Source organism: Sciurus vulgaris (genome assembly GCF_902686455.1).
Source record: "Sciurus vulgaris genome assembly, chromosome: 5".
NCBI classification, from domain to species: Eukaryota; Metazoa; Chordata; class Mammalia; order Rodentia; family Sciuridae; genus Sciurus; species Sciurus vulgaris.
In genome coordinates, this window is record NC_136465.1 from 66476228 (window position 1) to 66489656 (window position 13429).

The following is a 13429-nucleotide window of genomic DNA, read 5'->3' on the forward strand; positions in this document are numbered from 1 at the left end:
TTCCTACTGACAAGATTCACAGGCCAGATCTAAAGATAAGGTCAGGGAAGTCTGGCCTAATAAATTTCATGGAATACTATGTAGAAATATTAATTTTCTTTTTTCCTGTCAGAGTAGAAACACACCTTAAACAGCAAATAGGTGAGAAGAGTCAAGAAATTCCAAAACCGATCTGAACTTTATTCATACAATATGCTACTCAGTTGCATTCTTTTGTATTGTTCTCTCCTTTCATCATGTGTGATCTTCCAATGAATGATCCATAAAGGAATTCTGGATCTTCCATTTATTGGTATCAACCACAATGTCAAGGCCCCAAGAAATACCCGATATAAGTTGTGAGGAGTCTACACAATTTTTACATAGGAAAAGATGTGTCATCTTATGAAATTTCAGATATTTTTTGTTGGCAAGAATATTATAAGTTAAAAGATAACCAGATTTCTTCCCTTTTCCCACCAACTTTCTTCCCAACATATACATACACAAGAATCACACACTTTATGAAACCAGGACCAAATTCACTGTAAGCAAAAACCTTACTATTTTCAGCAATGATCTGTCTTTCATGCTTGCAAACCCTGGTGATCTTGGCAATAGGGACAAAGTGCCATTTACTTTTATGAAGTAACTTGGGGTTTGAACTAGTTCAAAGCATCATGAAGCCAAAAGAAAAAGGAGAATATTTCTTGTTGTCCCTACCACTGGTTGGCAGCAAAGGGATACAGTTCTCAAAAACTGAAGGTGAGGACATGTCTAGTTGGCCATCACTGGTTTCTTGCTTGAAAATACAGGACAAGTGAAATCTTCAGGAATTACTTGTTATGCCTCACAGTTTCCCCAAACACTACTGTGAGCATAACAGGCTAGTCCCACGACTCATACAATTAGTTGTGCTCAGTTCTTTATCTTATAGTTAAGAGAACAAATAAAATACTAGAAACTGCTTTGGCACAGAATAAAAGTGGCTTCCATATACTTGCTAAATTTCCTCAGAACTGTTGATACTCATTACCAAAATTTACCTTTAGTTGGTTACTATTTAAAGTTCTATGAATGTAAATGACAGGTTGGGCTAGGAGTGGGGATGGAGACTGGGAACTGAGTGCACACACTTTTTATTATTTTGTAGATATAATGAAGTTAACCATATCTAACATTCTTCCAGAAAACAAAAGAAACATAAAACATGCTTAATATCAGGGAATGAAGTTATACTTTTCATAAGGCACCACCAATAACCCTGGTAAACTGTAAATAAATATATAAGGGAATAATAATAGGGGGCCGTGAGATTTACAAAAGACATTCCTGTTTATACAATTAGAATATTGCAATAGTAATAACAAGCAGGATGCATCTTTCAAAACCCATCACATCATTTTCCAGTGCATATCCTATGTTGCATAGTGGTGACTAGATATGATCCAGGTCAAGAGAAGACTGAAATTCCAAAAATATACTAATATCCATTCCTTCCCTCTCATGCCACAAATACCACGTGGCACATCCAAAGGCAAAGAAGTAACAGTATGCTTTAATTAAAAGATTTCAAAAGGAATTACACTTAAGGACCTACTGCCAAAGCAACTTTCTAAACACATATGAAGCTAATTCGCGTGAGAAACTTTATTGAGCCTAATTATATGTGGAACTTCAACAGCTCAATTTTTCCACAATTTACAAATCCCACTTCAAACTGTCACTTTCTCCTTTTAAAAAATGAATAGTCCTACCCTTTAAAAAGGAGGCTTTCTTCTCTTTTTATCTTCCTCAATTCCTGGCTGGTATGCATACAAATGTACTATAGGATGAAAATACTGGAAAACAGGGAGTTTTTTTTCCATGTACTGAACTACATCCAGAATCCAACAAGAAAAACAAATTGACATTTCTTGGACACATGATAAAGACAAAAATAGAGAAGAACAGAAGTGAAACACAGGTAAAGTCATGCAAATCTTATAGTTCTGTCAACATTTGCCATGTTTTTGGATTATTAGATTGTGGACAATCAGATTTAATGTTTGCCTTTTCAAAGTATAACATGCAGCAATTTATAATTTTACTGAGGCAGAAGTTTGAACCATGCAGGCAAAGCTGGTTTGCAACAGCTTAGTGAGGAAGCCCAGCATCTATATTTCAACATGGCTTTTTGCAGTAACTATCAGAAAGTGAAATAAACATCTGTGAAGAAAAAATGCCCCTCTTTTTCCCCCAACTAGAAAGTTAACACTAATGGGGATTTGCGCAGTTCCAACGACTTTACCCTTTTAAGAATTATCAAAGACCTACCATTTTCCCCCCATGTTTCTTTCCTACTACCTTTGTGGAAATACTTGAAATGAAGGCCGTGAGAAAAATTTAGAAAGAATTAAACACAAGTTAAAGTATGGTAAAGAATGGCAAATTAGATAGGAAGGGTACAGAAACATTCTAAATAAAGTTTTAATACAAATTGTTAACACAGCAGTATGGAGTAAGTTGTAAGTAAGTAATTTCTCTAAGTGGCATTAATGCTTCATATTAGAATACCAACATTTCTTTAAATAATCTTAGTTCATTAATTCCAAAACTGCAGCTTTGTACATTTTGGGGAGGGAAGAGGGCACTAATTTCTCTCTTCTGTTCTTCTTAGTGTAAATCTGTGGTCAAGACAGACTAAATCTTTCAAATAAATTCATAAATCCCACCATTATCAATCAAATCTTCCAAATAAATTCAGAAAAATCCCAGTTATCAATTAAATAGTATATTTAAGCTTCAGAATGTCAGGACAGGCAAGCTATTCATGGATGAAGAGTGCTTTGTATTTTCCCCAGGTCTCCAAGCAAACACCACTGTCAAACACACAAATTATTCCCCAAACTGCCACCTTTATCCACTACACACTTCAAGAAACCAAGCACCTGAACAGCCACTCTTCTCAGTATCCTATTGATTCTCCACTGTTGATGGCATAATTAACGGATGACTGGGAAGGAAAAATCAAATCTTAAAATGTATTCCAGGCATCCACTGCTTACATTATGAATTTCTGAAAAATTGAATTACATTCAATTTTTTAACCACAAGTATTGGAAGACTTTTACAAAGACCAAAAGGCAAAAAATATTGTGCTTTCTTTTATAACATTAGCCAGATGAACTTCTTAATTGATGGTCTTTAGTTTGGCAAAATGAAAACATGAAATTGGTTAATTAGTTACCTTGCAATGTCCACTGAAATCTGAAATCATACACACATTTGAAATCTTAAGACACACATACAGCAACATTTACAAATCTAACAGGTTGAAACACTCAAATATTATCAAGTACTATGGAAAGAGTGACCAAAAAGTAGGTAGTATGAACCATAGAGAAAGCATTTATAGAAACTGGATTTTATAAGAAAGCTTTTGCTGTTTTTAAGTAAGATGACTTTTGAGTTAAATCTCATACCCACTCAAACTGTAACTGGACAGTACATTTCACTTCTAGTTACTAGAAGACATTTCTTTAAAGAGACTGGGGCAAAAAGGGAAAAGGAGACTATAAGCTGTTTCTAAGCCCACCCCACTAACTTTTAAAAGGACAACTGATGAATTTAAGTCAAACCACAGATTTGTAAATCAAAATAAAGGACCCAAGATAGTGATGACAAAATGTTTTTGTAATTATTTTGTCCTTTTAAAAATTTTAGTCCCCTTTGAGTAAGAGCTTACATACTGCTCATCTAACCCTTTAACAAGAACACACAATGCAACAGGAGGAAAGAGGACACAGCACCATAGTTTCAAACATTTACATACAAAAGAAAAAAGAGCCAGCACAGACCAAATTTCCCAAAGACAGGAACAAATCCCAACACACAAAGGAAATACATCTCAATGGAACAAAAGCAAAATGGAAGAACTGGTCAAGCTGGGATAGAGAAGGGAGTGATAACTCCTTGTACTACAAGGAAGGAACTGGATTTATCAAAAAGCAACAAAGAAAAAGCAAGTTTTTGATGCTGAAACTGTCATATACTGCTGGTAACAGTAAATATATATATTTATATATTCATATGTATATTAAAAAAGGAAAAATAATCTATTTATAGAACAGTAAGTAGTCAGAGACATTTAGAAAAAAGTAAAAACAAGTCCTTTTTTTCTTTTTAAAAATGGATTTACTAAAACAACTTCATCACCCAGAAGTACTACAACCCCACATCCTCTGATGAAGCCATGGTGTTATTCAACAGCATCCTGCTGTGGGCCATGTTCCGAGTTGCCATGTTGGAAACAGCAGACAACACTGGGGTCAGAGCTGCAAGGCAAAAAGCTGTTATTTGCTGGTCTTGCTCATGGCCATGCCTGAAGCCTGGTGGTGTCTGGAATACTTGTGAATGAAGGTTTTCCCGAAAAGCATGCATCACTGTGGCTCAGTTAAGACATTCTGACTGGTCGTCGTCATCATCATCAATCATCATCTTCTTTTTTGTCTGTGTGTGCACAAGCCTGGATCCATGTACCTGCTCTTCTCTAAAATGTAGACCCAGAATCCAGTCTAGCCAGATTTCTGAACTAGATGACATCTTCCTCCTTAGGAAGGTAAGGTGCTCTGCCCCAGATGGTACAAGGTTCTCTTTTTTGGGGTTTTCTTCTTGGTACAAACAAGCACAAGTAGCTGAGGCCTACAGACTGGGCTACAATTCCATGACTTCTAACAGAAATAACTCTAGCCTGTACTTCCTAGTTATATTGGTAGAGCATTAAATGCCGGGTGACTATTGAAGGAAAGTGGTTCTCTGACTCCTCTCTAATTACCCCAACTAAGAAGATTCAAGCAATCAGCACCTCCTCATGGTGCTGCCCCAAGCTTGTAAGCCTCTAATACCAACTGGCTATAAGCCACATCCTACATGTCTTACTAGCACACCAATGTAATGCCACCCAGCCACCTAAGAGCTCCATCAAGTGTCTGACTTTAGTGCAGTAAACCACACTCAAAGGAGATGTGAGTTGAAATACTGGCTACTGTGCCAAGAAGACATTCTCTGCACAGATGTGTAGACAGAGAATGTAGCCCACACAATCCATGCAAAGAGGAAGCCAGAACTCAAAGGACTGTCTCTGAAGGCTATCTTTGGAAGCAACATTAAGAGTGGATCTAAACCACTCTACTTGATGACTAAGGTCTCAATGTGGTCCATTTCCCCCCATGTCCCAAACTAACCAAGCATTTGCTAACTGGTCTCTTTAAGATCCTCCACTGGTAGTTTGTAGCTCATTATGAAGGAAGGAGGTGGTAATTGACCTGGGCTATCTGGCCCCTGCTTCTTTGCACAGTTTATACAGATGTAATCTTCATTTTCAGCCATTTCTGGAGATACACCCACACAAACTTGATGAAACCACTCATCACAGCCACCATCACATTGTACCCAGTCTACCTGTAGAAGACAAGATTGGGGAATGTTTAGGTTACACAACAATAAGCCCAGAACAAAAGAAAACCAAAGAGCTTTCTTGGCTTAAATGATAGCAAACAACTGGAATGTCCAGAGATAGACAATGACTTCTTATGGGGTTATTTTTCAAAGAAAGAAGTTGAGAAGTTAAAACCCCCAAATTACATTTTACCACAGTATGTCCACAAAATTAGGCCTCTTAGGTACTTCATTACCTCATGAATACCTGGGGCTCCTTGTAAGGCAGAAACATGTTTGGGAAAAACTTGACAAAAAAGAAACTTCTACTAGAGCAGCCAAGTAGTTTAGCTAATATTAACAATTTCTAGGCTCTAAGAATGCAATTAACAATCAAGAAAGGAAGAATACAACAATGTGAAGGCAATCCTGTGTATTAGCTTTATTTCAAAGAGATAAGCCAAAGTACTAAGAGCATTAAATACCTTTTTAGAAAAGCAGTCACATAGGCCACTTTTAAAACTAATATTTTTTATTCTTCTCTTCTTCCGTTACAAATACAACTCCCTATAAAAAGTTAGCAAATATCAGAGGTCAAATCTTACAAATTAACCAATTATAACAGTCAAAGACATAGGTCAATAGATCACTCTGGGGTTTAAAATTAAAGTCTGGAAAACTGATAGGTGTCAGTGGCAGATGCCAGGCAAACTATACAGAGAAAATACTGTGATTACGGGAGGCTGAGAAGGACTGTAGTTTGGCAACATGTTAAGCCTTGGACCTACAGTTAACAATAAAGTGACTTTTATATTTGGAGGGTGATTGCAGTAGTTTTTATGTTAAGGCACATGAGAACCTAATTTAAGATCAAAAGAGCTACTCTCCCATACAAACATTGATCATTTCATTGGCAATATAGGAAGCCACTTAAAACCATGAGCGTTATCATTTATCAGAACAAAGTAAGGAATGTAAAGGGATCAAAGAAGCACCTCAGCATAGCTTATGAGAAAGAACAAAGGAGTTTTGGCTAGATAAATGAGTTTCATTCTGGGAAGGTAAGCAATTTTCAAAATTAAGTGTCCATGTCCTATAAAAACTGTCAAAACCATGATCGTTGTGTAATTTTAGACCTATAACAAAGGGTACGGAAATTGATTTATACGATGTTTTGTCTTTATTATTCCTATTTTAGAGTTCTAGATCTTAAGAAACAGTATTTAAAGTATAAATATTATTGCACTCAGAAGTTCTGAACTCTGGTGTATATAATTTCATTCTAGCCATTTAACCTTACTAAAGCTCAATTTCCCTGCCTATAAGCAGCATTGCTTCACCTCTTCCATCAGAATCACCTGAAGTGTACATTAAAAATGTAGCTGGGGGACTGGGGTTGTAGCTCAGTGGTAGAGCACTTTCCTTGCACATGTGAGAAACTGGGTTTGATCCTCAGCACCACATAAAAAAATAAAATAAAGATATTATGTCAATCTTAAAAAAAAAAATGTAGCTGGGACCCATCCCAGATTCAAAATATTTGGGCATTATGAATCAGAAGCCTACATTTTTAATCAGTTCCCTACCTGATTCTTTGTTTTCTTCCTTGTCTCTTTTTGTGACAGTCTTTCTATATTGCCTAGGACTAATCTTAAAACTCCTAATAGTCCCACGTTGGCCTCCTAAGTAGCTGGGACTGCAGGTACATGACACTGCACCTGGCTTCCAAGTGATTCTCATACAGGCTAAATTTGACTATCACTACTGCCTCTTTGTAATACTTCTTCCTGTAAATTTGAAGCAACTTAACAATTCCTTCCTAAACTAACTTCCATTTTTACCGTGTAACTATCATGTTTTGCTTCTGAAGACTGCACAATAAATAAATTATTGTAATGTTCTTTTGGGAGCACACTAATCAAAGACACACTAGGGAAAGAATGGTTTCTATATAGCAAAATAAAAATAAAGGTACTGCAAGCAGGTAAAAGCCTTTAAAAGTGCTAACTGTATAATAGGTGAACTCAGATGAGTGTTTTGTTTGGAACTGGGAAAGGAAATTGAAAGGATGACTTGTGTTTCTTTAGATGCCTAGATTTGAGATACTATGCTGTTTCATAAATGCTACCACTAAACTAATATATAACCTTATTACCCCTACCTCCAACCTTCTTAATTCAATCTAGTTCCCATTCATGCTAATCCAAAAAGTTACCAATTTATCATTAGAGCCTCATTAAGTTGCAGAGGCTGGCTTTGAACTTGTGACCCTCCTGCCTCAGCCTCTTGGAGTAGCTGGGATTATAGGCATGCACCAATGCTCCCAGCTGTCCCATGTCTTTTTAAATTCTTTGCACTATAGTCATTGGTTTCAAATTTCACAAAATTAAATTGACCATTTTCTTTCAAGAATGAAGATGGTATTTTCCCTTTTGTGATTTGGACTGCAGGTCCCCTCCTAAGCTCAGCTCTCTCAGGATTTCAAAAGAATATATGTACACAATTTTCCACTTGTACACAAAAACCTATTTATAATGTAATACAAAGTTTATTATCTGTTAACTGAACACATCATAGCTTAGAAATTTTTTATGCTGTTATTATTTTAAGAGATGGGGGTCTTGCTATGTTGCCCAGGCTGGACTGAAGTGATCCTCCTTTGTTGGCCTCCCTAATAGTTGGGACTATCGGCATGCACCACCACATCAGGCTTTCTGTGAAGTTTTTTAATAATTATTTTTGTGGTTCACTAAGTATTTATTCCAGAAATAGTGGAAAGGAAAATGACTATTAGAATTCATGTGCAGTTAGCCAAATTATTATTTTGGTTTTGGTGGTGCTGGGGATTGAACCCAGGGCCCTATGCATGCTAGGCAAGCACTCTACCAACTGAGCTATACCCCCAACCATCAGTTAGCCAAATTCTATGTTCCTGAGTTTTCAGTTTACTATATAGTCTGTTGCCCCTGTGTCAAAATCTTCTGTGGATTCAGTAGACATTTCAAACTGTGTGTGCTTTATGATTCTATGGACCTTTTCAAACAAAAGTGCAACTCAATTTTGATTAATAGATGAATATGACAAAAATACTGTTAAGAGAAGCCCTAATTTTTGTTCCTTTTCTTGCTTAATCATCAAGGAAAATTATTATATGACCTATTGTCTGGGGTAGACTCCCAGTGTGCCTATGAATGATAAATTTCCCAGTAGGTAGGAATAACAGTGTTTGAACTGGTAAAGAAAGTCTCAGCCAAACTTAGGACAGTTGATTACTCTATCCCAAGTGTGTGTGTTTGTGTGTGTGTGTGTGTGTGTGTGTTACACATTTACTTAACCCAGGCTTTGATAATCTATACTATTAGAGTTATGAACAGGTAAAGTCATTAACAATGCAAATTCTTTGGTTGAGGTAATACCCCATGAAGATCTTCTTTAAAGTCAGAGTGGCTAACAAATAGTAAATGTGAGGGGCATAAGTTTATAAATTTAAATCTTTTAATTTACCGTACCAAACTTTTTATAGAAGGCAGTAGTAATGGGTAAGGAAAAAGAGAATTAAAAAGTAGAAGAAGAAAAAAAATCCAAAAGTCTATTTGTATATGTAAAATGATTTAAGTATTTAACACTGAAGAGAAGTGCTACTTAAGGATCAGCCCCAAAGAAGTTGCTGTTTCAATGTTAATTTGTTTTATTCTTTGTAAAAATAAGACTGAAGATGATTTCAAGGAGAAAATATTTCTAACTTTTTAAACTAATTTTTTGAAAACAGTTCTTTATTGTTTTCAAGTTCAGCTTGAATTTGATAATGATGGAAGAGTTTTTAAAAACCATTTTATAATATTCTGCTATCATCTTTTATTCATTCTAAAACATCTTAAAATTGAGGCTAGGTACATTTGAGTAACCATTCTTCTAATTTTTAAAAAAAACATTTTTGAATCTGCAAAGTTTTAGGACAAAGTAATAGTAATTACTGGTTAGAGAAACGGATATTTACCTAAAAAGAAATGAACCCCAGAAGTTATTTTTGTTGCATATTTAAAGAAAAGACTTCCCTAAAAAGCATTCTTTTCTTATCATCATTTTGTTCTAAAGGTGTATACTATGCATTAATCACATTTTCACAAATGCTACAAACTGAGAAAGTTGAAAATTCTTTTAAAAAAATTTAAAAGAAATGCACCGATTGTTTAGTGAAGCTAATGTCAAGAATAAATATAGAGAACCATAAAAGTTGCAAAATAGCAATGACAGCTGAAATATAATCTGAAAAATTTTGTTTAAAATTCAACAGAGAGGGTCTAGGGTTGTGGCTCAGTGTTAGAGCAATTGCCTAGCATGTGTGAGGTACTGGATTTGATCTTCAGCACCACATAAAAATAAATAAATAAAATAAAGGTATTGTGTCCACCTACAACTATAAAAAATATTTAAAAAATTAAACAGAAAAATAACACTAAGTTTAATTTATATAAGTTAATGACAGGGCAAGGCACGTAATGCTCACCTTAAACAGTTTAAAAATAGACATTTTCTTTGAATACTCAGCTAAATCTTTGCTCCATCAAAATGTACCTATAAAAATACCTATAATATCAGAAACAAATTTCAGGGTTTATGGCAAAGTAATGATCACCTCTTAACACACTGCATTTTCTGTTAACAAAAGTGTTCAGAGATAATTTCATCTTTTTCTCACAACTGTTTTGAGTAAGAAGGCATGTGTTAATTTATATTTAATTTTAGAGCAAATGGAAAACAAAAAAAAACTGCCTGTAGTGTTCACATGTTACAGGAGTATGACAGGGATAGTGGATGAATAGAATATTTAAGTGTGAGCAGAGGAGAGAGGAAAGATTAACTGATAAGAAGAAAAAAGAGAAGACAAAGAGTTCATGAGGCAGACAAAAATTACAGGAAGAATGATTTTTTAAAAGCTTAAAAGAGAAATACCATATCTCACCACTAGTCTTGAAACTGCCATAAAATTAGATAAAGAAAAAGAAAAAGGTTCTGCCAACACTGAGCTGTTAATACTTTGGTACCCAAAGAGAACCAGTTAACCCTCCAGTCTTTTAAGTAATAACTGTGGAAGAAAATAGATTCAAAATGAAAGATAAAAATAATTCATACATATATAAACAAATTTAATGAATCTTTAAATGTTTACATGTTTATAATGTAGAAAAATGCTTATGAGATGAATAAAGCAAGATAAGAAAGTGAACAGACAGTATGACAATGATATAAAACAAATTATAAAAAATTGAGGAAGCAAACACACTGAAGTATTTATAGCCACTAAAACTAGACTTGAAAAACTAGACTATGGGATATATATTTTACTGTTAATTTATTTTCTAAAAGTGAATGGAAAGCCCCTAAAACAAACCTGACTTAAGTATTAAAGTATCATTTTGGAATGTGTTTTTGTACTTAAATCTCAGGAATTATCCATGGAGCTGGGATACTAGTGGAAAACCTAGTTTGGGAGCCAGAGAAGCAGGATTCTGCCACCAATTTGCTCTGTGACTTTGGTCACAGGATTTATTTTCTCCGAGTTCCCGTTTCCATCATTTGTAAATGAGGAGCCTGAACAAAGTGACCTCTTGGTCCTTTGGTCTCTAAAAATGTGTAAGTACCTGACTGAGAAGGTAAGTTGGGATACAACATGTAGGGAATAGTGATGCCGTTTTATTTATTCTGCTCAGGCTTTAAAACTAAAGAGCTATTAAAATTCTAAATATCAAGTGGTATACTGAACATAATAAATAAAAATATGAATTTATTATTGTTCTTGATGGGAATAATAGATGCCTCTAATCATAATTCAGATTTTTCATAAAGTCTATCCATTTTTCTCATAAGTTCACATCAATATTACCCAAGAATGCCACTACTGAATTACTATATTTAAAATTTAAGACTGAAAAAATTTTAAATAATACCTATAAAGGTCTGACTTATTTGTTACAAAGGATTTTTTAAATAATCGTAAGCCTATTCAGTAACAAATCAACACGAGCCTGAGTGTGGGTAAGAAATGAAGTTTTCGGACTTTGGAACACCGTATTACTGCAATTTGCTAAAGCTCTTATAATACTGGTCCATGATTTTTTCAGGCCACTGTAGCTAACTGTTAAGTTCTAAGTTGCCCTGCAGGGAAGACACAAGACTTGTTTTAAAACTTGTTCTGCCTACTGTATGTGAAATGTACTGCTTGCCAGGAAATGTCATATAGCTTCTCTATGCTCCTATCTATTATATTCACCAAGTATGTTATTTTTAAAAAATAAAACATTTCTTCTATTAAGCACACTGATCTAGGAGCCTCATCATTCAAATCAATTTGTAGAAACTGTAGAAAAAATATTATGTTGGAACTCCAAATCCTGGATCACAATTATACTATTAACATATCAAACATGTCTCCATAACTCTTGTTTTTGACCTCTCTCACACCTATAAAAAGTTGGAACTCACCTTGTCCTTACAGGGTCTTTGGCAGTTTTGTGCTGCACATACAGCATTCTCATCATCAGATTCCTCTGCTCCTGACCAGTCATATTTTGAAGGGATGTCCAGCACTTTTTTCTCTCTTTTCTTTTCAGTACTCTCTTTTACAAGTTCAACTTTGGCTGCAGCAGCCTTTTCTTTCTTTTTCTTTCTCTCTTCTTCTTTTGCTAGTTTCTTGGCCAGTTTGTTCAGCTCCTTTGATTTGTCTGCATTTAATTTTAATTTCTTCTTTTTAGGTTTGTCCATTTTCTTTAGCTCCTTGGATTTCTGTTTTCCTTCTCCGAAAAATTGTTCTACCTTTTCTAGTTTCCGTTTCCGTTTCTTCTCTGAAGAGTCCTTGCCTTTCATTTTTAATGGTTTCTCTTCCATGCTGTCATCCTTCAACGATATAAAATTAGAAACAATTTTAAAGCAAGACATTTAAAATCAGTGTAATTCTTTCACATGAGGTACCCAGAACAAATAAATTCAGAGACACAAAATAGGACTGAGGTTACTGGGGGTGAGGGAAGAAGAAATGGAAATGTGTTGTTTAATAGGTATAGAGTTTCTGTTTTCAAAAAGTTCTTTAACTCAATAAATTGTTGGTGGTTAAGTAGTTATCAAAAATATCAGGAAAATAGATAAAACTGTCTCCATGATCTCATTACAAAGGGTATATAGTGACTTTGACAAGGACTAGAAAATAGCTTATGTGACAAAGCAAAAAATATCACTTTATGCTAGGTACAGGGGCACATGCCTATAATCCCAGTGACTCAGGAATATAAGGCAAGAGGACTGCAAGTTCAAAACTAGTCTCAGCAACTTAGCAAGGCCCTATATAAGAGACCCTGTTTCAAAATAAAAAATAAAAGGGGCTGGGGATTTAGCTCAGCAGTTAAGCACCCCTAGGTTCAATCCCCAGTGCCAAAACCAGAACCAAAACCAAATTTCACTTTTCAATTTTCTAATACTGTTGCCATTTTGTGCTAATGTAATAAACATTAAAAATTTTAATAGAAAACGTATATGTGGTAACAGAAAGAACTGGAGGGATTAGAAAAAGAAATACCTAAAAATGTAAACTTGATTATTCCTAAGGAAAAACATTTGAAAATTCATTTTTCTGCAGATAGGAGACTTGAGAATCTTTGACAGGACTCTAACAATTGCAGAATCTACTAGATTATAAATGTATTGAGTTTATTACACCTTGAACAACATATGTAAACTCTCATAATACTTTGAGTTTACCTGTATGTAATAAATAAGACCATATGAGATAATGGATGAGAAGAAAATACTCTGTAGAATAGAAAAGACAATTTAAATTATGCTACCTTAGACTGGTCCTCCAAACCAAAACCAAATCAGAGTGCTCTAAATGTATCTGTGTCAACAATAGGTAATATTGTACCACTGACTCCAGTACATGGAAGCAAAAAAGCTAATAAAAAGAATACTCGGGGGTTAGACACCAGAGTTAGAATCTAAGTATGTTAATTTTTACTAGATGTATGATCTTAACTTTCCA

The 13429-nt window shown here is 34.8% G+C and overlaps 1 protein-coding gene across 1 annotated transcript in view; it reads right to left on the reverse strand.

Moving 5' to 3' along the window:
* Positions 1-1101: 1101 nt before the first annotated feature.
* KDM5A (lysine demethylase 5A) overlaps positions 1102-13429 on the reverse strand; it is a gene marked incomplete at its 5' end in the record, with an annotated part of 88282 nt that continues 75954 nt past the window's right edge. Inside the window, 2 exons of the mRNA XM_079142376.1 lie at positions 1102-5421; positions 11881-12291. Of these exons, the coding sequence (XP_078998502.1) occupies positions 5215-5421; positions 11881-12291 (618 nt within the window). The 3' untranslated portion in view covers positions 1102-5214. The remainder of the gene's footprint in view (positions 5422-11880; positions 12292-13429) is intronic.